This window comes from Paramisgurnus dabryanus, chromosome 24, assembly GCF_030506205.2.
Source record: "Paramisgurnus dabryanus chromosome 24, PD_genome_1.1, whole genome shotgun sequence".
Classification (NCBI taxonomy): Eukaryota; Metazoa; Chordata; class Actinopteri; order Cypriniformes; family Cobitidae; genus Paramisgurnus; species Paramisgurnus dabryanus.
In genome coordinates, this window is record NC_133360.1 from 5,151,033 (window position 1) to 5,178,430 (window position 27,398).

The 27,398-nt window shown below is 39.8% G+C and overlaps 2 protein-coding genes across 2 annotated transcripts in view; one reads left to right on the plus strand and one right to left on the minus strand.

The window, feature by feature from the left end:
- Window positions 1-15,670, plus strand: part of LOC135722317 (uncharacterized) — a 34,936-nt gene extending 19,266 nt beyond the window's left edge. The window contains exons 3-6 of the mRNA XM_065244332.2: window positions 8,775-9,110; window positions 11,320-11,646; window positions 15,039-15,136; window positions 15,641-15,670. Of these exons, the coding sequence (XP_065100404.1) occupies window positions 8,775-9,110; window positions 11,320-11,646; window positions 15,039-15,136; window positions 15,641-15,670 (791 nt within the window). The remainder of the gene's footprint in view (window positions 1-8,774; window positions 9,111-11,319; window positions 11,647-15,038; window positions 15,137-15,640) is intronic.
- A 4,127-nt stretch (window positions 15,671-19,797) lies between these two features.
- Window positions 19,798-22,651, minus strand: LOC135720981 (uncharacterized). The gene is made up of 4 exons (XM_065243087.2): window positions 22,327-22,651; window positions 21,950-22,252; window positions 21,743-21,877; window positions 19,798-20,135 (listed from the first exon to the last, which is right to left on the minus strand). The coding sequence occupies exons 1-4, from the start codon at window positions 22,619-22,621 to the stop codon at window positions 19,798-19,800; spliced, it is 1,071 nt and encodes a 356-aa protein (XP_065099159.1). The 5' UTR covers window positions 22,622-22,651.
- Between the last annotated feature and the right edge of the window lie 4,747 nt (window positions 22,652-27,398).

Genomic DNA, 27,398 nt, shown 5'->3' on the forward strand with positions numbered 1-27,398 from the left:
CCGTATAGTGTATGTATGTATAGTGTATGTAGACTGCTCATAAAATCCCTTACGAAAATCAACCATGGTTTTACTACAGTTAAGACCAAAAAACCATGGTTACTGTAGTAAAACCATGGTTCCCTTTCAGTCGGTCACTACGACGTCACGTCGTGACCGACGAATTGGGAACTCGCTTAGAGGACCAATCTGCTTCGAATACTACTAAAACGCCAATGAACTTGGCATTGAGATATTTGCATAATGCTGGCGCCGCCCCGCCAGGTGCGTATATAAGCAGCAGGTGCAAATAGGGAAATTAGCTTTTTATCGCTTCGAAAGCCGGCAGTATCTGCTACTGAGAAGCTACTCTACTCTGGTGGGATTCGATTGCTGAAGTTGGTTGGACTAGCAGTACCACAGCAGACGCTTCGCTTAATTCCACGACTCTACATCTTTTATTGTTTTGAGTTTAGTGTGTGCGTTGCCTTCCTGTGCGCTCATCAACTAAGCATCTGAGTGAATTTCCCTAAAAGAGTGATACGAGAGAGCTTTGTGCCTTGTTAAAGGCAGCCACTCTCTCGTATATCCGGACATCAGCGTCCTTTTCAGGATGGCTTTTCGTCCGTGCGATCTTGGGTGCGGCAAATACATGGGTCCGAAGGACGGTCACGAGCGTTGTCTTTCGTGTTTGGGCAGCGAGCACGCAGAGGCAGCGTTCGCTGGGGGTAAGTGTTCTCACTGCGAGAACATGTCCCTTGTGGATTTGCGCAGACGGTTGTCTTTCCTCCGGGAAAAACGCAACCCTCGTCATGCGAGTGCTGAACGCCGCCACGGTGCGGCTGTGAAGCTCTCAAAGGACGACCTGCGCATCACTGTGCTGAGCCGAGCGGGGGATTCGTCCTCAGGCTCTCAGCCTCCTCATCCACAGCCGGTTGATGTGCCGATGGAGACTTCAGCGTCGTGTTCTACAATGTCTCTAGAATCCATCGTGCCGCCCTCCGGGTCCACCGACGCCGCAGCATCCGAGGGTGGGCCTCCTCCCCCTGACGTGGACCCCGACGCCCTTCCTCCCTCTGGTCGGGTTGGGACGCCGGAGTTCGATCCAGAGATGGTGGCCGTGCTCGCTCGAGCGGCGGAGACCGTAGGGTTAGAGTGGGTTCCCCCCCTCAGCCCGAACCGTCCCGCCTGGATGATTGGTTCTTTGGAGCTGCCCGGGTTTCACAACCCTCTCCACCGGTGCCTTTCTTCCCCGAGGTGCACGAGGAGCTGACTAGAACCTGGAAGTCGCCGTTTTCCATGAGATTACGGCCGTTTCAGCCCTCCCCCCTCACCTCCCTCACCAGCGGAGCCGCTAAGGGTTATACGGGGATCCCTCCTGTGGAGCGTGCGGTCGCGATGCAGCTGTGTCCGGCTAACGCTCCCTCTTGGAAGGACCGCCCAACCCTCCCCTCTCGTGCCTGCAGACAGTCCTCCGGTTTAACGGGCGCTGCCCACCAGGCATGTGGAGAGGCGGCTTCAGCCCTGCACACTATGGCGTTGCTGCAGGTTCACCAAGCGAAGGCCTTGAGGGATCTGCACGAGGGAGGACACGACTCGCCTGTCCTTTCGGAGCTCCGGGCTGCCACTGATCTGGCTCTTCGCGCTACGAAGGTGACAGCGCAGGCAATTGGTCGTGCCATGTCCACGATGGTGGTCCAGGAACGCCACTTATGGCTATGTCTGGCGGACATGTCGGATGCGGAGAAGAACAAGTTCTTGGACGCTCCAGTGTCCCAGGCTGGCCTCTTCGGTGAGTCGGTGGAGTCCTTCGCCCAGCAGTTCTCCGCCGCCCAGAAGCAGACAGAGGCGATCGCTCAGATCATGCCCCGGCGCAAGCGACCTGCATCTCGCCCTCCAGCGCCGGCGGGCCCGTCTGCTCCTCGCCGAGGGCGCCCTGCGGCGGCTGCCTCCGCCCCCCCCACTAGCATCTTCCAGGCCACGGAGGGGGAACAGCCGTCGACAGCCCGCCCCGCCCGCCCCACCCGCTTCCCGTGGTAAACGGAAATCGAAGCGGCCCTGAGACGGGCGACCTGGATTTGGATGGGATCACTCTACGGGAGACGGTGATGGCATCGCTCCCTCCACCGGTAGAGGGCCGGGTGGAGAATCTTTGGTTTCGTTTTGTTTCTGTTCCGCCGGCTTCTCAGCCGGCACCCACAAAACCACAAAAAGAGTGCATTCCTATTCCTTCTCCAGGTCTCCAGAGGATCGAGAGAGATGTGAGCGGGCATTTACATGCTCTTCCTCCCTCTCCTCTATCGCCAGCGGGTGTTCTGAGGAGTTCCAGCTCTCCGCTGAGGAGACGGGACCACCAGCACCCTCCTCGGAGTCTGTGCTCTCCGCTGAGGAGACCAGACGACCGTCACCCTCAGCGGGCTCAGGTCAGTGTCACACACATACTGTAGATACTTATGCTGTCCCAGCAGACGTACCGGCAGTACCACCTGTCCCGCTCAGCCACCCCACCGCGGGTACCCCGACAGTGCCGTTAATTCCCCTCGTACGGTCCCTGGGGGCGTGGCTTCAGCTTCCCAGCCCGTCTCGTTGGGTTTTACGCACTGTTCGCCTCGGTTACGAAATTCAATTCATCCGGCACACACCCAAATTCTCGGGCATTCGTTTCACCACGGTGAAAGCGTCCGATGCACACGTACTGCGTGCAGAGGTCGAAGTCCTGCTGGCGAAGGACGCGATCGAGCCGGTCCCTCCAACCGAGATGAGATCGGGCTTCTACAGCCCGTATTTTATAGTACCCAAAAAAGGCGGTGGGTTGCGACCGATCTTGGATTTGCGCGTTCTGAACAAATCTCTGCAGAAGAGGTCTTTCAGGATGATAACACCGAAGCAAATATTCAATTCAATTCGCCCCCAATATTGGTTTGCGGCAATAGACCTGAAAGACGCGTACTTTCATGTGTCCATTATCCCTCGTCACAGACCGTTTCTCCGGTTTGCATTCGAGGGACGGGCATACCAGTACAAAGTTTTACCGTTCGGGCTATCCCTCTCTCCCCGTGTGTTCACGAAAGTAGTGGAGGCGGCGTTAAAACCCCTCAGAGAGAGCGGCGTTCGCATATTGGCTTACCTCGACGATTGGCTTATAATAGCGCATTCTCGACGGACGCTGTGCGAGCACAGAGATTTAACGCTTCGGCATCTCGCCCGTTTGGGTCTTCGGGTCAACTGGGAAAAGAGCAAACTCTGCCCCACGCAGAGGATCTCTTTTCTCGGGATGGAACTGGACTCGATCGATTTATCGGCGCGTTTGACAGAAGAGCGCGTCCAGTCAATTCTGACTTGCCTCGGTTCATTCCGAGGGAAGAATGCGGTCCCGCTGAAACAATTTCAAAAGCTCCTGGGGCATATGGCAGCAGCAGCGGCCGTGACACCGCTCGGACTGCTCCATATGAGACCGCTTCAGCGTTGGCTTCACGATCGAGTCCCGAGGAGAGCGTGGCGCGCCGGCATCCATCGTGTAACCATTACACCTGCGTGTCGCCTAACATTCCCCCCGTGGTCGGACCCCGCGTTTCTCAGGTCCGGTGTGTCCATGAGACAGATCGCTCAGCATGCTGTTGTACACATAGATGCGTCCGACACGGGCTGGGGTGCCACGTACGACGAGCTTACAGCTTCAGGGGTGTGGACAGCACCCCAGTTGCACTGGCACATCAATTGCCGAGAGTTGTGGGCAGTATATCTGGGACTTGTACGCTTCGCTACGGAGCTGCGAGGGAAGGATGTACTAGTACGCACCGACAACACTGCGACCGTTGCGTATATCAACCGTCAAGGCGGTTTGCGCTCCCGTCACCTGTCGCATCTCGCTCGTCATCTCCTCCTTTGGAGTCAGAAGCATCTGAGGTCCCTTCGTGCCATTCACATTCCGGGCTCGCTCAATACAGCGGCGGACGCGCTTTCTCGAGCTGCGCGCCCCGGCGAATGGCGACTCCACCCCCAGACGGTCCAGCTAATTTGGAAGAAGTTCGGTCGTGCGCAGATAGACCTGTTTGCGTCGCCGGACGATACCCACTGTCGCCTGTTTTATTCACTAACCGAGGGCAGCCTCGGTGTGGACGCATTGGCACACAGCTGGCCTCGGGGGATAAGCAAATACGCATTCCCCCCAGTGAGCTTAATCGCGCAGACACTGTGCAAAGTCAGGCAGGACGAGGAGAGCCTTTTACTGATCGCCCCATATTGGACGAGCAAGAATTGGTTTCCAGAGTTAATGCTCCTCGCGACAGCCCCTCCCTGGCGGATTCCCCTGAGGAAGGACCTTCTTTCTCAAGGAGGGGGCACATTATGGCACCCGCGCCCCGACCTGTGGGATCTCCATGTGTGGTCGTTGAGCGCGCGCAAGGTTTAGGTGATTTACCGCAAGCGGTATCTAACACAATCGACGCGGCTCGAGCTCCGTCCACAAGACGGGCTTACGCGTTTAAATGGAACCTTTTCGTCACCTGGTGCTCTTCGCAACGCGAGGACCCCAGAGAATGCCCTATTAACATCGTGCTTTTATATCTTCAACATAGGTTAGACGGTAGGCTGTCACCCTCCACCATTAAAGTTGATATCGCTGCTATTTCTGCTCATCACTCACTTATCAACGGCAGATCAGTTGGCCAGCATGATTTAGTTATTAGATTTTTAAGAGGCGCTCGTAGGCTAAACCCCTCGCGCTCTCCTTCTATTCCTCCCTGGGACCTGTCCATGGTGCTGAAAGCCCTTCAGGCCCCCCCGTTCGAGCCTTTGCAGTCTGCGAGTCTGAAGCTTTTATCAATGAAAGCTCTGACCCTGCTAGCATTGGCTTCAGTGAAGAGAGTAGGAGATTTACATGCATTCTCTGTTGACGACTCGTGCCTTCAGTTTGGTCCTGCTGCCTCAAGCGTAACATTGAGGCCCAGACCAGGCTACGTGCCCAAAGTTCCCACTACTCCTTTCAGAGACCAAGTGGTGAGCTTGCAAGCGCTGCCTCCGGAGGACGCAGACCCAACCATGGCTTTGTTGTGCCCCGTACGCGCACTGCGACTCTACGTGGATCGCACGCAAAGCCTCAGGACCTCAGACCAGCTCTTTGTCTGTTATGGTGGCCAGCAGAAAGGGAAAGCTGTCACTAAGCAGAGGATGTCTCATTGGATAGTTGATACTATCACCCTGGCTTATAATCTTCAGGGTATTCCTTGCCCCTTTAATTTGAGAGCGCACTCCACACGGAGTGTTGCCTCATCTTGGGCTCTAGCTCGTGGTTCCTCGCTAACAGACATCTGTAGAGCTGCTGGTTGGGCGACACCTAATACGTTCATTAGATTTTACAGTGTTCGTATCGAGCCTGTATCCTCTCGTGTTCTTTCCTCACCAGGGAGGGCACGGAGAGCAGACTCGCAGGTCGGCTTGCAGCCTCCAACTGATGCTTCATAACTGTGTCAGTATGGAAGGCCTTCAGAACAAAAATGCGTAATGGTTTGAATTGTTCTTCCTCCGCTGCCTTGGCAGCCTTTGTTGCGGAGCATTGGCTGTCAGCCTTCACTAGCTGCATCCTCGCGAACCTACGTGTTGGCTCGGGCTCCACATTGTGTCCCACCGGGTTCCTTTGTGAGTATTTTTCCGTGGGGTTAATCCTACCAGCCCACGTTTCCCTTAGCAGAGCACTGCTTTGCTTACACAGCCACGGCTGTCTTTATTCTTATCGTCCACCATTAGCCCTTAAGAGGGGCGGTGGCTTCCGCAGCGTTCCTATCCCGCTCAGGTAGGGCGCTTCCCAGTCGCTGGCACTTCTGTGGGTTAAAGGAACATCTAGTGCCCGGCCTTTCTGCCCTATCTTATTTCTCCATGTCCCCGAGGGGATTTTGGAGGATTCTCTGCAGACACTGGAAGAGGTCAGCCCCTAGTGGCGTTTTGGTAGGGATTCCCAATTCGTCGGTCACGACGTGACGTCGTAGTGACCGACTGAAAGGGAACGTCTCGGTTACGGATGTAACCCTCGTTCCCTGAAGGAGGGAACGGAGACGTCACGTCCCGTCGCCACAGGTGCTGCCACCTGCTGTTACGGCCGGTCACACTTTCCGGCTTTCTCAGCGAAAAAGAAGCTAATTTCCCTATTTGCACCTGCTGCTTATATACGCACCTGGCGGGGCGGCGCCAGCATTATGCAAATATCTCAATGCCAAGTTCATTGGCGTTTTAGTAGTATTCGAAGCAGATTGGTCCTCTAAGCGAGTTCCCAATTCGTCGGTCACGACGTGACGTCTCCGTTCCCTCCTTCAGGGAACGAGGGTTACATCCGTAACCGAGACGTTTTGCTCATAGTAATCAATTGACCAAAAAACATGGTTACTACACTTTTACCACAATAAAACCATGGTTGATTTTCGTAAGGGATAATGAAGCACAAACAATAAAATAATTGCCAACTTTTTTGTTTGCGTTTTTTGTAATGTCTGTTAAATAAGTATAATGTGTTATACTGAAGTTGGGAAGAAATCTGATGGTTCAGTATTTTACTTTCCCAGTCTGAATTTTCACTGACATCACAAAAAAGTAAAATATAAAATACAATTAAAATGTGCCTAATCTATATTTGAGGTTTCTGACATGTGTAACCCTAATAAATATGAAACCTAAGATTAAAGGTGCCATAGGATGTGTTGTCATAATATGTTAAATTGTTTTTTGACAATTACATAGAATGTTGCTTTATTAAGTGCAAAAATTATCCAGAAACGTTTTTACATGTCTATTTACAACCCTAGAATTTGTCATTTTAATTAAATGGTCTATTTTTGCCCTATTTGAAAGGGTCATGAATAATAATGTTGAGCTCTGCTCTGAGGCTCATGCCAGAAGCTCACATTAGTAAACAGACCTTATATTTTGAGCCCTTATCAGATAAAAATACATTTTGAGTAACAACTAATCAGCTAAACGCTAGCATATGATATAGCATTTATTGGCATGTAGCGCTAACTCAGCAGTCACAACTTTGTTTTTAGCATTTTAACAAATTTGTAATTAATGTGTAATTTAATGTTTTCAAAACATGCACATTGTGTAATGGCTTCCTTTGCTGCTCTATAAAGACTACTAAGTAGACCATGGTGTCTGTGTGAACTGATTATTTTGTAGACATCTTTTGAAAATTAAACAATTGCGTGAGTTTGAGGAAGATAAAATTAATTAACTTTTTAAATAATTTTTTTAAAAAGGAAGTCAGAATTGTGTTTATATATACTTTTTGTTTAAAAAAAAAGAAAAAAAATATACATAATTATGAAAGATGCCCTTTATTTCACTTGAGCCCCTGCCCCTCAAAATGTCTGTGCACGTCCCTGCTCTTGTCTGAAGGCACGAGTGACATCATTTAACCACGGCTGACCAGCAACCTTCCTCTTTTTACGTTTAGGCGGAGCAACAGCGTCCACAGATATAGAGGATGCTTCATAAAATATCTCAGTCAAGCATTCCGTATCTGTCTCGCTCAGAAAATTATGATTAAAATGTGCAGAAAAATGTTCAGAAAACAAGTTTGCAGTATCTGAGCGAATAGCTCGAAAGAGACATGAAGGCTGAGGACAAATAGGAGACAGAAAAAAGCGCTCAGATTCAAACGTAATAAGATAGTGGTCAGACACACATGCATCAATAACCTCCAAATTTCAAATTCCAAATTTGAAATAATAAAACCACGAGACAGCACCAGATCCAATGTGTGACCCAAATTGTGAGTTGGACCACATACAGACTGTACAAAGTTAAAAGATTCTGAAATAGTTACAAATTCTTTGACCAGCGGTTTAGAAGGGCAGCAGAGATGAATATTTAAATCCCCAAGAATCAGTAGTCTATCAGCCCGAGTCACCAGATCAGAGAGAAAGTCAGAGAATTGTTGAATAAAATCCTTATTGCATTTAGGGGGTCTGTAAATCAGAGCACATAGACCATTTAAATAAACCTTCAGTAACTGGACTTCAAAACTAGAAAAAGTGTCCGTTTAGAAATGTAGAGCTGACAATTTCAGAAATCCTCTTTCACTCAGGTTTCACTCAACTCTGCAGTAATATGAAGAAAACATTTTTATTCTTGTGTTTATTTTTATTTGCGAATGGTAAGTTGTTCATATCGTTTTATGGCTTTAAGTTTCGAAGTAAAAAAGCTAACAAACTAACAAACAATATTAATAGTAAATATGATTTTTACTTTACTATGATTACTATATCTATTTACAGCAAAATTGTTGTCTATTTTGTTTATATCGTTTACAAAATAAAGATGACCCGTTCATGAAAGATTTGTTCATTTTGAACGAATCTTTAATATGAATCGGGAGTAACGAGTCGTCTCAGAGAGTGATTAGTTAATTTTGAGTTGGCCGCGCATGTGCATCATCTATTGGTTCTGTGCTGAAAAGAGAATTTATCACCACCTCTGGGAGTCGGGTCTGAGTCGTTGCTTTATTCCTTTTACACGTGACAACCCAATGGGCTATCTATCCTATCTGTACTGGAAAGATTATGTGTACAATTATGTGTGCAGTGTTTAAAAATATAAAGTGATCAGCAAATAAATATATTCGCTTTTTTAATGGGATGATAGAAGAAGTGAAATCAGTACCTGAATTACTAACCCAGAGTTAAATATGAACAAGTTAAAACAGGAAACAAAGTAACAAGATGTCTTCATAGGATTTACGTAATTTTAAGTGTGAAAAGCCTTTGAAACTTCTGTTTCTATGTTCTCTGTTTCTGTGTTCTCAGGTGTGGCAGGGATCAGTGATGCAGGTGAAGTGAAATCGGCGTCAGTAAATGAAGGAGATTCTCTTACCCTACACACGGATGCTGAACTGCAGAACGATGATCAGATATTTTGGCAAATTTTAAATAAGGACATCCTCTTACTTGAATTCCATAAACTGACCAATAGAACCTCATTATATCACAGCGATGATGTGAGATTCAGAGACAGACTGCATCTAAACCATAAAACTGGAGATCTGACCATCACAAACATCAAAGCTGAACACACTGGACTTTATCAAGTAGAGATTATCAACCAAAAACAATCATTTAAAAGATTCATTGTTACTGTCCATGGTGAGTACTCAAGTCTTAAAACAAAAAAGAGTCCAGCCATTAGGTTAAATTAACCCAGAAAATGTTATATTTGTTAAAACAACCCAGCATTTTGGGTTGAAACAACTTCGCATATAACCCAATGGGCTGGGTTCATCCCTATTTGACCCAACGCCGGGTTAAAAAAAATAACCCAGCTTTTTTTAAATGTATGCTAAGGTTTGAAAACACTTTAGCATCTAAAAACTTTACTACAATTTAATATAATAAATTATAAAGCACACCACAATAGTTTTAATATGGTCTGTCACCTTATTACTGTTAATAAACACACATTACAATTAAATGCACTTTTTGTCTATTTTGGGACACGTGAGGATGCAGGTGGTTCTGATGCGTGCTTCTGGCTTGAGTAAAATAAACACACTGGGTCTCATTCACTAAGCATTTGTTCATGAAATTTGCGTTCAGACATTTTAACTAACAAGTCATGAATCAACAAAAACTTTTATACTAAAAGTTATTCTAAATGTTTGCAATAACGTAAGAACAACTAAGATCACACATACGCAATAATCATGAACAAGGAAAAGCAACCCTATAATATATATCTGTGTTATATGTTTTATATATTTTTCCTTGTTCATGATTATTGCGTACGTGTGGTCTAAGTTGTTCTTATGTTTTTGCATACATTTAAAATAAATTTTGGTATGAAAGTTTTTGTTGAACCATGATTTGTTAGTTTAAATGTTTGTACACATGCTTAGTAATGATTTGTTCGTTTAAGCGTTTGTACACATGCTTAGTAAATGAGACCCAATGTCCATACCTTAAGCATAAAGTTTAAAATACCAATCCATTTTGTCTAATAAAAAATAATTGCAAACGAACTGGAAGTCCAGGCACTCAGTAGAATGCAAAAGTTAATGCCTTTATTGTTAGTCGAGGGCTAAAACATTAAATCACCAATTAAAACACGCATATCAGTCCACTGGCCTTCATCAGGGTGTTGGAGGGCCGATATATGCGTTGGTGTTTTAATGTTTTAGCCGTCAAACTTGCTTGATGGTGTTGAATTCCAGATTTTGAGAGGGTCAGTAAGGAAGATTACCTAAATGTGCTTATGATGGCTCTATTCTATGGTTTATAGAGCATAATGATGACACTGTAGATACAATGGTCAATGGTAGCCGTCATGAGATCTTTTTGCAAAATACGTCAATGCTGCTGTCTGTCCATTCCAATAGAATGACAGTGAAGCTCTGTTCAGAACTATACTGAAGCATAAACTTCATGACCATAAAGGTGTGTCGCAAATCTGTTTTTCAATGGCACTAACAATACCTTTATTGTTGTTGAACTGGTAAAAGGGTAAAAATAGAATCTTTTGCAAATATTATGTCATCATCCCAAAAAACATTATGAATCAAGATTTATTGACCTGTTTTCTTTGTTTTCATTTTATTACTTATACAATTTTATTATTATGGAGCACTGTAGATTAATTCTAACCAAAATATAGGAATTGTTAGGTTAAAAGGTAGGTGAATTGTAATGGGTATTAATTCTTACCTGACATAAGAATGCATGATGTTTATTAAAATTACAGATATTGCAAAGTTTTTAAATGTGTTCCATGATCCCATAAACACACTCCTAAACCTTGAAAGTCTTCCAAGAAGAGTAGAAGCTGTTATAGCTGCAAAAGGTGGGCCAACTCCATATTAAACCCCATGGATTAAGAATGGAGTGTCATTCAGGTTCATGTGCATATAAAGGCAGGTGTCCCCCAACTTTTGGCAATATAGTGTATTATTAAATATTACATGCCATAGGTTATGTGTGTGATTTTCTCATCTGCTGACACAATGACAGGGAAGATTCTAGTTATTGCCACTAGCTTCTCACAGATGTTTTGATAAATGGGCTACACGTGTCTTGTGAGCCACCAAAAATTCTGTCATATGTTAAGAGTATCCAAGAGTCATCACTGTGTACCACTGATAAAAATACTGTTTTGTTGAAAGAAATTAGGACACATATGAAATCAAACCCGGGTCAACTGATCAGATCAATACTGTGGATTTATTGTTATCTCTATAATATCAAAGACTCAACAAACACAGTTGAATCCATTATGATATTACCAACATTGGTTTTCATAAGTGAATAACTCATTGTTCTCATTGTACTCATTGTTAAGTAATTGTTCCTGTTTGTTATCCAGGTGTGTTTAATGAAGAACCAAAGTCTGTAGATGTGACTCTGTCAGTGATGGAAGGAGAAGCTGTGACTCTTGAATCTGGGGTTATTGAAATACAGAGAAATGATCGAACATTTTGGATGTTTGAAGAGACTTGCATAGCTGAGATGAATAAAGAGACGGGCAAAATGTCATTATGTGATAAAGAAATTTTTCGAGACAAGCTACTTCTGAACACTCAGAATGGAGATCTCACCATCACAAACATCAGAAATAAAAACGCTGGAGTTTATCAACTAAATATTATTAACAGTGAGATTTTATCCAAGACATTCATGGTTACTGTCAATGGTAAGTAACTCATCGGTTGAGTCTGAAAGCTCACAAGTGCTGCCATCGAAGGCAGCATTCCAAGACAGGAAAGCATCAAGGCACCTCCAAATCCAATGTTTGCTTTACTTTCTGTCTCCTGAGATAACTTCATCAGGTCAATTTTTGAAGCCAGCATAGTTGATCCTTCGCTGCCTTCAATGTTCCACAATTCTATGCGTGTGCGACAAATGTGATTGGTCGAGCCTGGTTTAGTTCGAACATATAAAATGGCAGGCAAGAAAGTGGCTGAAGCCCAGTTTTAGTAAATAATGTTATATTTTGATTGATAACTTTCGATTACATTTCTACCGAGAAATTGGTACTGTAGTTTTTTTAAATATGCGATCAGTTATCACAAAGGTGCTCTCGGTTTATATTTCAAACAGAATTCCGCTATGCTGCCTATGAAGGCCGTCTAAATGCATTTCCCTGAGCTGCCTTCATGCATAAACTCTGTCTCTGAAGTCAATGCCCCATGGGTCATGATGCAACAAGGCAGCGAGGCAACAAGTCAGCTGCCTAAACTTTCAGACACAGCCATCATTTTATGATTATTATTTTATAAGATGATTTCAAAGCTGATGTGGAGGAGTTTTAAATATTACACGTCTTTATAAGGCACTTATACAATATATTGCCAAAAGTTTTGAAACCCATGCCTTTATATGCACATGAACCTGAATGACATCCCATTCTTAATCCATAGGGTTTAATATTAAGGGTGTCACGATTTCGATTTTAAATGGAAGTCGATCGAAATTAAGTCACAACCTCGAACTTCAAATAAAAAAATGGAATCGTCGATGCTGCATAGCCCCCATGTCACATCCGGTCAGCTTGTCAAGCTTTTGTAGTGTAAATGCACATGTGGTTGAATGTGTTCGCCACAGCAGACTCCCTTCTCTCCGCCCATTTATCTAATCTGAGGTACTGAACACAATGTTTTAGGTCTTTTCTGGCTTCTGGTGTGAACACACAGTGTACAGCGCTATTTTAATCCTTTCATTGATAAAACTAAAGCTGCTGATCTCCGCAGTTTCATTTTGCAAGCGTGTGAAAGTTGCACAATCTTATTTCATCAATTGCGCTGAAAATTCAGAGAAAGCTCTAACATATTCATGTACAAAACACTGTGCAGCATGTTTACTTACATCACAAGCAGCGGACTTCGACATAATAGTAGTTTGTGTCCATATAAACTCATCATTACTCCCGCTCGCGTTTGAATGACAAGCGCAAAGTACTGACAGGAATGTTCATCTGACAGGAAGTTTCGTTTAATCAGGTATGTGCGTGTTCCATAATTTTCCTCGGTCAGCACAACTAACATGGCAGGGCATCTCCGGATTGAAGGTCAGATATTATACTTTACAAAGTCTAGTCCAAAAATGGCAAAGCATTTTTTGTGCTTCCAAAAATTTTTTTTTTACATTTTTAAATCGAATCGAATTGTGACCTTAGAATAAAAAAATGTAATCAAATCGAAGATTTGGATAATCGTGAAACCCGTATTTAAAAGGGAGTTGGCCCTGCACCCTTTGCAGCTATAACACTCTTTAACTCTTCTTGGAAGTCTTTCTACAAGGTATAGGAGTGTGTTTATGGGAATTTTTGACCATTCTTCTAAAAGTACATTTGTAAGATCAGACACTGATGTTGGAAAAAAGGCCCCACTCGTAGTCTCTGCTCTAATTCATCCCAAAGATCTTCTATTGGGTTGAGGTCAGGCCAGTTAAGTTCCTCCATACCAAACTCGCTCATCCATGTCTTTATGGACCTTGCTTTTTGGACTGGTGCACAGTCATGTTCCCACAAAGTTGGGTGCATGAAATTGTCCAAAATTTCTTGGTATGATGAAGCATAGAGTTCATAAGCACCTGAATTTAATGATTTGGAGGGATGTCCCAAAACTTTTGGCAATATAGCGTGTAATGGACACACGTGATCCCTACATGTTTCTATTAACATTCACTGTTGAGTACTTACAACACCTGGGGCCTCATTTATAAAATGCTGTGTAAAAACCATCCTACATTTGATCTTACGATCATTTATCAGAAATGCGTACGACGTACGTGTGATTCATAAATCGAACGTGCGCGCAGAAAACACGCGTACCTCTTTCGAATCTATAAATCGCAAAAGAACTTGAACTTGTGCGCAGCCGAGCAGTTTCAGATCTTTTAAACGACGTCTAATTAATGTCATAGATATATAAAAGAGCACTTGTCAATGTTTAAATCTTTTAGCGAGCAGCAAGAATGGCTTTTATTTCCAAAAACCTGCAGCAATTGGATAAGAAAAAGTGCGTATGTCTGATCAGACCCTGATGTGGCGCTAAGTACTTTTCCACATCAAAAACAGTTTTTATAAATATGGACTTTGCTGTGGATTTTCAACACTTTACGATCAAATCTGTGCATACGCACGCTTTATAAATAAGGCCACAGGATACAGAGACTCATACATTGTACAAAGTAACCCCTAGATCTAACTTCTAAAAAGTAAGGCAAGTGGCTGCATTGGATCTTTTATTTTGAGTCAACTTGCAGGCTTTTTTAAGTATAATAAACACTGTAACAGTACTTAATACAAATGCAACAAAATAAATTTGAGTTAAAAGTACTATTAATCAGTGAGATAAACCTACTTTTCGTGCTACAGGCAACTTATTTATGGGTTGCTACAAGAAACCTGTACTTATTTAAATTAGGTTTTATGAGCTTTATGTTCTCAGTAAAATTCACCAAATCATTTGTGAATAAACATTTTAATTACTTTGTCAATAACAATTGCAAATTAAATTAAAGAAAAAAAGATAGATTAAAGACAACATTTATTTAATGTTAACCAGTAAAGTCTATACACAAGCACTTCTCTTCTAAACAATGGTAACTACAAAATTCAAATAAGAAACATAAACTCTTCTAAATCTGGAAGATAAATGAACATTAAACACTAACAATTTCTTCTTTTTAGTTAAAAACACATAAAATAGCATTTCATTTCACATTTTACTCTCCAAATGCACAAGTCCACTGCCTAGTTAGTTATGTTTACTAAAATCATTCATGTAGTTTCAACACAAAATTATTAAGTTAATTTCCTTTTCACAAATTTAAGTTGATTCTACGTGATCAAATTTTGTTGAATTTACTTAAAAATGTTTAATCACATTTTTATCCTTTTTTAACTAATATTTTGATTAAATTTAAGTTTATTTTTGTTAAATCTATTAAGGCACAGAATCATTTATTGCAGTGTATGAGACAGATTCTTTTGTTATTTCTGAACACTAAGCATGTTTCTTAACAATCTTAAATCTTTTTTAGTTAAAGGTATGATAATGTTTTTCTTTCTTTATTCTATAGAAAATGTTCCACAACCACTTCAAATAGCACTACTAGCACCTTCTGTCGTTGCGCTCATAATCGCTGCAGTGGTTATCATTTTAACCAACCTCAGATTCGTAAGTTTGTTTATATAATACAGCAAAAGAAAAGTATGAGCGTTGTTCTGGAAAAGTAGCTTCAGCTTTTTTCGTTTCTTTTTCAAGAAATGTTTTTTTTTGTGAAGCAATTAATAAACAATATGCACACTCTTAGAAAGGATGTGTTAATTTTTTACACATTTTTGTGCATTAAGCTTTTAACGCATTATGTGTAATTTTAAAACATTATGTCATTTTGTGTTGATTTTGTGTTAAAATATGTGTTAAAAGTAACACAAAATGTGTTGTTTCAATAATAACACAGAGATGGATGGATTCTGGGACAACGCATTTAGTGTGTTTTCCCAGAATCAACACTAATGTGTTGTTTTAACACATTCGTTCTACAAGTGCAGTTTAAAAAGTGCAATAGAATTCAAAGTTATATTTTACTTGTTTAAAGGTCACATTTTGATCTTTTATTGTAACCACAAGAAAATAATTAATTAATTAATGTATTGATTTGTGTTTATTTTTTAACAGTTCCAACTGATGAGGCGCAACAGATTCTAACCAATGGCAGAGGCGTAACTTTGTTCTGAAAAGTGGTGGGGACTAAAGTCAATCGAACAAATTATGCATTATCTAGAAACATTAATTTATTTTATGATTTATAATGTTATAACTATGTTTGTAATTATTTTATTTATATAAATAATTAACAGAAACTATATTTGTTCCATTATATTGGCACTCTTGGTAAGTATGACCAAAAAAGCTTATTTTATTTTACCTTTTGATCTTTTGCTCAAAAAATATATATAAAAAACTCTGCTCTTATTGTAAACAAACTACTGCAAACACAACAAAGCTTTGTTTAATACACACTATTTTGCCAAAAGTTTTTTATATGCACATGAACCTGAATGACATCCCATTCTTAATCCATTGGGTTTGATATGGAGTTGGCCCTGCATCCTTTGCAGCTATAACACTCTTCAACTCTTTTTGGAAGACTTTCTACAAGGTTTAGGAGTGTGTTTATGGGAATTTTTGATCATTCTTCTAAAAGCATTTGTATGGTCAGACACTGATGTTGGACAAGATGGCCTTGCTTGTAGTCTCGCTCTAATTCATCCCAAAGATATTTTATTGGGTTGAGGTCAGGACTCCACCAAACTCACTCATCCATGTCTTTGTGGACCTTGCTTTGTGCACTAGTGCACAGTCATGTTGGAACAGGAAGGGCCCATCCCCAAACTGTTCCCACAAAGTTGGAAGCATGAAATTGTCCAAAATGTTTTGGTATGATGAAGCATTAAGAGTTCCTTTCACTTGAAATGATTGGAACACATGAATTCAATGATATGGAGGGGTGTCCCAAAACTTTTGGCAATATAGTGTATCTTGCCATAGTGCCAACCTGTTGCCTCTGGTGAAAAATGGTCTGGTCATAACATTTCACATTATGTGGACTGCAAAAAATATGTAACACCAACAGAGGGCAACAGTAACTGCTGAAAAGACAGACAAACTTTGATCCCAAGAAATTGTCACATCATTCACAACATCCAGCATAGAATAGTCTAAGTTAGAAGTACAGTTCAAATTTGTTGTGTAATATATACAGTACATGTGTGTAACTATACTCTTTATAAATGTGCTTTGTGTTTTAATGTATTAGTTTATTTAAGTGTTAGGGTGTCTGATACCAAAAATTGTGCATGTTCTTAACTACACTGTCAGATGAAATTGTCAAAAAAAATAGTAGTCCCTGACTTTCATTGGGATGGTTCCAAATATATAAATGGTACGTATTAGGACTTTTTTTAAAGTACTGTCCCAGTTACAGCTTTTTTAGCATGTTTTGACCATTTTCTCTGACAGAATTGATTGTTCTCAGTAAACCATTAGTACTTTTTTAAATTAAAATGAACAGTTTAATCACAATAAAACAAATCTGGAAATCTAAGAAAAATCATTTAGACACCTTCAGTGGTGTGTTGTTGATTATCAAAAAAAATTATTTATACCTGTTGTTTACTAAATTGTTTGTAAAAAATTTACAGCTATATACCTCTACAATAAAGTTTGTGGGTGTTAAAAAGTTTAAAAGTAGCATGCTTTGAGTAGAGCATTTTGTAGAGAAACTTGTAAACTTGAATGTAAATTCTTAAATTAAGATTATTTTTCTTAATGAGCAAATATGTACCATTTAGGTACAGATTGGAACTTTTTAAAAGGTAACGTTACCGCCCCAAATTTTGAAAGTAGATACGGTTTGTCTGTGATGTAGTTTATAATATAAATAAAAGTTGTATAAACTTACCACATCATTTCTTTATTAATTTGTCCGTCTCTGTAGATATAAAGACATAAAAGAATAGATTAAAAAATGTGAATGTTTAATAATGAGATCAACTCTCACTGGTTGATCTCTACTGTCCTCTAGTGGACAAAAATTTAAATCAAAATGGGTTAAGTGCGTTTAACGCATCAAAGACTTGGGTCTATTTTTTAATTTAAACATTTCACAAGACAAATTCATATCTGAACTTAAACAGATTTTAAATGTACACACCGTTCTTAATGTGTTGCCTCGCAAGCATCATTTGTAACCTTTTGCGTTAGCAAGTTCATTTTGTTAAATGTCAACAATGATGTTAAAATCCAGCGTTGCACTTTACACAGCGGATACTTAAAATAATATATAAGGATTAAAGAGAGTTTAAACTCTTTAAGGGCAATTCATATGTAAAAATACAGTACTTGCTTCAGTCCTGTCGTTTGTTTCAGTTGTCCTCTCAACCTCACGTGCTCCGTCAAACCGTTGCCCTCCCTGACTGACAGGCAATTTAACCAATAGCTGCACGCGAAGAGGGTCAGAATCTGCAGAAAAGCGATGTAAACACAACAGGAAACGTGTACAGTATAAATACATACAACTAACTTTTATTATATTATTTTATAAGAGAAATTTAGGTGGTCATACAGCATTAAGAGTAGGCATATCACTTCATGCGTTGCTGCGCAGGTCGGTCGAGGTATGACGTCAAAGACTCGCGAGAGGTATTCGAAAGCGCAGCTTGGGTGTTTTGTGCACATTTTCTGTTTTAATGTTGTATTTATTTAATTTGATCAGGTTTTATTATCATCTGCTTATTTGTTTCATTCCAGAAAATGAACATATTTATGATATTAACCATGCTATATTCTCAATATATATGAATATTTAAAAAAACGCGTAAATACAGTTTGCATAGCACATTTTTCTTACATTTTCTAAAAGAAATATTGTTGTAATGAGTTTTTGATCGTATATAAGCGTTTGACCTTGGTCCTGATCCTCTAAAACCCAGACTAGATAGATCCACACTGCAAAAAATTATTTTCCAGAAAAAAAAATTCTTAGTATTTTTGTCTTGTTTTCAGTAGAAATATCTAAAAATTCTTAAATTAAGATGCTTTTTCTTGACGAGCAAAACAACACAAGAAAATAAGTCAAATTTTAGTGATTTTGTGCATAAAACAAGCAAAAAAATCTGCCAATTTTTACTGAAAAAAAGACAAAAATACTAAGAACATTTTTTCTTGAAAGTCATTTTTTTGCAGTGCAGACAAAAAGAGCAGCAGCAGTCTGTTTAAGAAGTAAATGTTCATCTGAATAAGTTAAACAAAGAAAATACTGAATCTATTGTAGCATATTTCAAACATGTAAATTTATGTTAATGTTTTATATCAGGCATACAGAAATGCAGATTAAAATTTTATTTATTTAATTAATAAAAAATATTATATAAAATGTGATGTTTTGTATATAGAAATACATTTTTAAATGCATTATATAAATATATTTATATATATTGCATTCTGTTCTTAAAACATCTAAACTGGTATGAGCCTTTAGTTAAACATTTTAGCAAAGTGATTAATGAGTGAGAATCTGATGCTGATGTTTATCATGATCTCTCCTGTTCAGCTCTTCTGGTTCTGATGTCATAAATCAGAACAGCTACAGTAGCCACGCCCACCAGAGCAGAGACAACCAATCGGCTCACAACTTTAGTAGTATCACAACAGTTAAGAGAGTCTGTGGAAAGAAAAAACAAAATGAAACAGAGATGAAGTGAATGAATAAACACAAACATCACCTGTGACTCACCTGAACATGGCTGACAGAGATGAGTGATGTTGAGATGTTGAGTTTGGTTTGTGATGGGATTGTTGAGTACACATCTGTATGTGTTTGTATCCTGATATTCAACCTCCAGAGGTAGAGAGAGTCTGATGTTGAGATCAGACACACTGATGATGGACAATAAACTGTTTCCTTTGTACCAGGACAGACTCACATCTCTCACATCTGTCACATTAATAACTGAACACAACAACACACATTTTGAGACTGATGATGATGATGATGATAATGATAAACAGTTATGTGAAGAGTTTCTGCTGATTACAGGAACGGGCAGATGAGCTGGAAAACATAGAGAACAAAAATATAAAAAAATTAAGAAATCAAATCTGTTTACAGACACAAAGATTGAATTAAAGTTCATTGTGATGTCTGTCAATGTGTGTTTGTGCATAAATGAATATGTATGTCATCTTCAAACTCTTAAGTTATTGCTATATTTTGTCAAATATTTTGCCAAACAAAAAATAAGAATGAAGCAGTGCAAATCAACAATAAATCTTTACTCACCATAGACATTAAATCTGTATGAGGTCACTTTTCCATTGCTTGTGATGATGGTCATTTCATAAAGTCCATAGTCTTGTGTTGTGATGTTTGTGATGATGAGATCTCCAGTCTGAATATTCACCTGCAGTCTGTCTTTGAATCTCCCATCAAGAACATAAGGATATAGTGAGATCTTATTAGCCGCTCCACTAATTGTAGCTATGCGAGTCCATCGATTTTCAAACCACCACTCTAACAAATCACCTCTCTGTATTTGAGTAATATCAGCGTACAGAGTAACAGAATCTCCCTCCATCACTGACACTGACTTCACTTTATCACCAAACACACCTGCAAACACAAACAGAAACAAGGTTTGTCACAGATTATAAAAGCATGTATTTCATTTGGCAATGAAAAATGACTAAAAGAAGGTAAATGTCTTGATGTTGTTAAGATCATGAATACAAATATGAAAGTTCTGATGATTGCAAAACTGTTTATTATGATAATTATTATTTTGTTCACATACTCCTCATATAGTAGTCTCAAATGTCATTCACCACATATAGGAAATAGTGAACGAGTGAGTGGTTTCGGACCCAGCACTATTTTAGTTTACACCGGCATCCACAGGAAATTCAGCTATTTGAATTCAGATACAAAATAGTGAATGCAAATCCGCAAAACTGCAGAAGGTCATAAAAACACATTTATAACTACCAACCAGATGCCACTCGAAAAAACAGAATAATAACATGTGAAACATTTTCTCCAGCAGTTTCACTCCAAAAATCTGAAAAGACAAACCCATTGATAAACTCAGCAAAAACAAACTTCTGCCTGTTTTAAAGCACACTGTATGTCTGGTTTTCTCACATAGTCATGTATTTTAGTAACAGGAAATATTATTACTCAGACCATGTTAATGTGGTCATAAAAAGCCTATTGTGAGATGTGTCCACAAAACAACCCAATTAAATTCAAAGGGTTAAATCTGAAGATTCACCTGCAGCTGTCAAAAATTATGTTTTCTGATATCGTCTTAATAACATTAACACACCCTAATGAAAAATCCAGTTAACAACAGCATAACCTGGTAGATGGTTTTTGCTGATTTAAGGTGGCAGTAGCTGGTCTAAGCTGGTCCCCCCCAGCCTGGCAAAGCTGGTCAAACTGGTGGGTCAGCTGGTCTTCCAGCCTGACCAGCTAAGTCCAGCTATGCCAGCTTAAAAAGTGACCAAAACACAGCTAGACCAGCTTGCTACACCTTAGCTGGATTTTCCATAGGGCAACCATAAAACTATGACTGAAGTGATGTTATTTGCTGTGTATGCTGAGCATAATTATCATATTAAGCAGAATTGACTTACTTAGATGTTTATTCTGACAATATCTTCATCCATCAACAGCTTTTACTTCCTTCTTCGCTGTTTCTTTTACACCATCTGAACTTTAGGGTCCACCTGACCACAACGTCCTGTAGAGATGATCGTCAATGATGTTATCATTATCAACATAATGTATTAATAGCTCGCTGACTGAGTTTCAAATATTATTTTAATTAATGTTTGTTATGAAATGGTTTTTAGAGATTATTTCAACGATTAAAGCTGATGAACTGTTAACTAGAGGAATTAAAGAGCAACTGCTATTAAGATGAATGAAACATTTCTTCAGGTATTATGACCACATAGTGTTATGTAGGTTTGACTGATAAAAAATTGCAAGACTCAGAATGAGAAAACTTTATTTCAAAGGACAGAAACAGTGATATATTTTAAAGTGTTAACAGTACATTTTGAGTTTGTGTTGAGTTATAAATTAAAAGTTATAAATTAAATTTTATAATAATATATTAAACGTAAAGAAGAGCTGTAAAAGCTAAAATGTTTTCGGTCACTAGAGGGCGTGTCATTCATCTCTATCATGAAATGTGTTTGCTGATGTCTATGAACTTCTCTTCTGTTCTTCTCTTCTGGATCTGATGTCATAAATCAAAACAACAGAAGCAGCAACAGCAGCCACGCCCACCAGAGCAGAGACGACCAATCGGATCACAGCTTCAGTCGTAGCACAAGAATTGACAGTGTCTGAGGAAAGAAAAAACAAAATGAAACAGAGATGAAGTGAATGAATAAACACAAACATCACCTGTGACTCACCTGAACACGACTGACAGAGATGAGTGATGTTGAGATGTTGAGTTTGGTTTGTGATGGTATTGTTGAGTACACAGCTGTATGTGTTTGTATCCTGATATTCAACCTCCAGAGGTAGAGAGAGTCTGATGTTGAGATCAGACACACTGATGCTGGACAATAAACTGTTTCCTTTGTACCAGGACAGACTCACATCTCTCACATCTGTCATATTCAACACCGAACACAACAACACACATTTTAAGCTTGATGAAGATGATGATGATGAAGAGACTCTACTGAAGATGACAGGAATGGGCAGATGAGCTAGTAAACATGAATAAATGATGAGTAAATCAGACATGTTTATTGACAAATATAAAGTACAAATCATTACTTACCATATGCAGTAACATTGAATTTGTTTGAGGTCACTGTACCATTCCTCATGATGATGATGGTCAGTTCATAAAGTCCAGAGTGTTGAGTTGTGATGTTTGTGATGGTGAGATCTCCAGTCTGATTATTTAACTGCAGTCTGCCCCTGAATCTCCCATCAAGAACATCATCGTTTATTGATGTCTCATTAGCTGCTCTATTGATTGTAGCTATGCGAATTTTAAACCACCACTGTATCTGATCATCTCTCTGTAGTTCAGTAATATCAGTGTATAGAGTAACAGAATCTCCCTCCATCACTGACACTGACTTCACTTCAGCACCAAACGCACCTGCAGACACAGATTATATCAATGTATATTTAAATTGGAAATAAAGAATCTCTAAACAAAGTAGACTAGTGACTGCATCTTTGTTTTAGAACTACTTTTTGTAACATAGAATGACATCCTACCCAAACCACGATTCTAACCCCAACTCCAAGCGACCAATGATTTAAAAATAAACAAAACATGGAGAAACCTATATATTAAATTACATCCTAAAGCAAAACCCAAATCTAACCCTAAACCAGGGGCGAAGTCACGAGGGGGCCTGGGTGGGCCTTGGCCCCCTCATTTACATGTCCGCCCCCCTCAGAATTCCAATTGTTTAAAATAAAATAAGAAAATGTTGATTTCTTAGTCTGATTGATAGATTGACCAATCAAAATGCTGTGTGGTAAAATGCAGCTATTTTCAAACTTGATTGGATTAGCTCATGTCACGCGTTGTTGTGCGTAACTTTCGCTGAACATCGAGAGTTCATTAATATTCGGTGACAATGTGCCATCTACTTCTTATATATTGAGTTGCCCCCTCATTTTGGTTGTTTTCACATATATTGGTGCGCACCGTGGTGCGGCCTCGGAGCGCACCAAAATACATTGTATCATTTTTCAGTTAGTGCGGTCCGTGTTCACATATATATATTTTTTACTTTACTCGAAATGCCGCACCGTACACCATGTGACAACGGTCAGCGCTGTCATTGGTCTCTGACAGCTCTTACCGTCTCATGACCACCCCCACGTTTCCACGACAACCAGCTTGACAGAGAGAGCGCAGCTATCAAGATGTGGAGATAAACGATGCACGTCTTTGTGAAGTTTCTTTGCTTTAACGCGAAATTGCGTAGCTGTTCTATTAAAGCCTTTCTCACGGAGCCGTTTGCTAAAAAGCCCGTAATGTCACTATTTGTGTGTGGAGGACAGCTATGCATTTATAAAATCATCAGCTCAAACGTAAAGGAGACAGCGAATCTCTATGCAACGGACCAGGATTGGCTTGTTTGTTGTTAACCCACAATATAACACCAGGCTCACGTCACAACGAAAGCCCAGTTGCTCAAACATGTGGAGAACTTCCTGTATTTGGTTCGGCCCGAGGTCCAGCAGTGTTCACACCACAGGTGGGTTGCCCCAGAGTTCGGCAACAGCCGCTCCGAGACCACCTGTTTAGAGCGGTCTCGGAGAGGTCGTTTAGTGCGCACCCGAGTGCGGCTGTTGTGTTCACACTGACCCAAACGCACCGTACTCGGAGCGACACGTCATTTGGGCCGACCTAAACAGTGTATATGTGAAAACACCCTTTAACTCTTTCACCGCCAGAGTTTTTAAAAAAAGTTGCCAGCCAGCGCCAGCGTTTTTCATGATTTTCACCAAAGTTTAATGCCTTCCAGAAAATGTTCTTCTTTAAATAAATAAACATACAATATACCAAATGAAAGAACAGACCCTCTGATTTCAAACAAAAAAAAACGGTTTCATCCTACCTTTAGTGGTTCTTTTGCAATCAGCTTTTGAATATGGGTAGGTTTTTGCAAAAACACCATATTTTGAGCAAAAAGCAAAAATAATTCCATTTTTGTGACGGACTTTTCATAGAGATCCGATTCAGAGCGATCTTTAAAACAGACACGGACATGCAGCAGCTTGCCATAGGGCAATACTTCCGGTTTTAAAAAGTTGCAGAAGGTAATAGCGGTATTGCGGAAAGACGGAAAATCTCGTCATTGGCTGGGAAGCGTTTCTCTTAATTGACGAGATATCTCGTCAATGGCGGGGAAAGAGTTAAGATAGGACCCCCAAAAAATTTTATTCTGGCTACGCCGCTGCCCTAAACCCAAGCGAAAATGGTTTAAAAAACAGAAAACAAATGAGAAACCAATAAATAAAACAACACAAAACGATTCGCCATATAAGTGAACAGGAAGGACTGGCGTATCATATGCATGCAAAAGCGGAATTTGGCGTATCTATTGCACGATAATCACACTGCGTGTCATTTGTACGCATTTTGGTGAGAATGGGTAGCATAAAAGACTTTGAGATTCTAGAAAATGATTGACCCCTTTTTATTTTCGTGTAACTTTTTATTTCTTTTTTTTAATGTAATTTATCTTCTAAAATTTGTGCACCTTGCTTTTTTTGTACCATGTGCCATGTATAAATGTACATTTGTTCATAAAAGTTACACAAATTTTCAAACAGTTGTTGTGAACTAAAAACACATGCAAGTTGAAAGCTCAAAATATCAAACGCTTCCGGTGGTGGGACTTGACCTATTTATTGTCGTATTTAGTGAAAACATATTACAATCTTGAGGCGAGAAGTGGAGTTAAAAGTACTGCGTGGGCTGAAAAAAGATTCTTCTTCCCAGAAATTCGACGCGCGTGCCGCGATGTCAGCATTGCTACACAGACTCATGCTACATGATACTTTTATTGAAGTACATAAATACCAAATTTATAATAAGCAGTGTTGGGCAAGTTACTTCCAAAGTGTAAATCGCAAGTTACTTCCTCGTCCAAATCGCAGATCAAATACAAAATTAAAGTAAAAGTGAACATGCTGCATACAGCACCCGGAAACAGACATACTAACGTTATTTTACCCGCAGCTTTTTCCTGTGTGGATGCTGGTCGCGTGCATTGGTCAAAAAAAAAAAAAATAGCACAGTCTAATTTGAAATGCGTTGTTGTAACGTGCGTTACTAAGACTGTAACGAGTAAAATATTAAACAAAATTATTAGCAATTCGTTATATTACTGCATTACAGCAAAAACTAATATATTACTGTAATATATAAAATTTTGTAATGCGTTACTCCCATCACTGGTAATAAGTAAATCAATGAAGTCATTAAAACACATTTATAACTCACCAATCAGATGGCACATGAATAAACAGTACAGAAATGCGTAAGGCATTTTCTTCAACTGTTCCTCAAACTCCTAAGCCTTTGAAATCTGATGAGTCTGACAAATAAACGGATGAGTGCTCTTCTGTAGTGATGTTAAACTTAGCAAGAACAACATCTGTCTCTATTAAAGCACACTTTCTGTCCAGTTTTCTTCAACGCATGAACTACAAAAACTTTAGTAAGAGGAAGGAACAAGACGCTATTGCTGAGAAACATTACACCATTATATGTGGGTCATTCTACGGAAATGTACATTTTCTGTCCCTATAGCCTTTTCAGAAATATTACACTTGAAAAACACTTTAGGGTTAATTTTTTTTATATTTTAAAATGAAACTATATGTTATTTGAACAATTACTCCTTCTTGAGCCATCAATGTAGCAATATTTGATTTTTATTAATTAATTAGAATTCCAAGCACCACAGAAGTGCTCGTCCCCACAGTCATGTACAGAGGGAAAATGCTTTATTTTGAGATCAAAACAGTGTTTTCTTCCATTTAAAATACAATAATGTGTCCATAACTATCAAATATATGATGTAAATTACATTAAAAAGCAAAATACTAAATAAATGTTATAAAATATATAATGAAAGTGGTCCCTTGGAGTTGTGTCACTGGTGTTACCGTTTAACAAAAAAGCTTTTATTTTTAAATAAACATCACACTGATGACATCACTTGACTTCCTTCTTTCAATTTCCTGGAGATCTATGAAGAGAAGGTCATGGTAAGTCCACTGTCTCTTTTCAATTATCAGAAATCTTCTCATTTATCTCATGATTTCAGATGAAGCTTTTATATGATGAACTATAATTTAGTGAGTAAGAAAAAAGCACCCGGCCTAAGATCATTAATAATTTTAGTACCACTGCATTTAGGGACGGGTGAATAAGTGTCCTTTAAGTAAGGTGTTTGTTTTGAGTTATTCTGTTTGTAATGTGTAAGCAAACTATAAGGACACTGCATTTTGCCAGCATGGGTCACAAATGTGCGCTTTAAGTTTGGTGTTTGTTTTGAGTTATACTGTTTGTAATGTGTAAGCAACCTAAAAGTGCTGAATGTTTCTAAAAAGAAGAGAAGCACATATAGATCCTTTTCTAACCTTTTCTCTACTCCCTTAAAGGGGACATTTCATAAGACTTTTTTAAGATGTCAAATAAATCTTTGGTGTCCCCAGAATGCATGTGTGAAGTTTTAGCTTAAAATATCATATAATTTTTTATAATATGTTAAGATTGCCACTTTGAAAAATGTGCCGCTTTCAGTGTGTCCTTTTAAATGAAACAGAGATGATCTCTGCACTAAATGGCAGTGCTGTGGTTGGATAGTGCCGATTAAAGGGATAGTTCGGCCAAAAACGATATTAAACCCATGATTTACTCACCCCCAAGCTGTCCGAGTTGCATATGTCCATCGTTTTTCAGACAAACACATTTTCGGATATTTTAGAAAATATTTTAGATCTTTCTGTTCATTAAATGTAATGTCACGGGGTCCAGCAATAGTCCACGACCTTCAAGTCCAAAAAAGTGCGTCCATCCTTCACAAATTAAATCCAAACGGCTCCAGGATGATAAACAAAGGTCTTCTGTGGGTAATCCGTGCGGTGTTGTTGTAGAAATATCCATATTTAAAATGTTATTAACGTTATAAACTACCTTCCGGTAGCGCCGCCATCTTGGAGTGATCCGCATTCAGGATGAGAGCTTACGCAGCGTACAGAGTTTCTCTGCTGCTGCTCTGTGCCCCCGCCCTCCGAATTTGTCATACGTCACTAAGAAAAGTGCGTACACTACGCTAATACTCTCTCCTGAGTCTAAGATGGCGG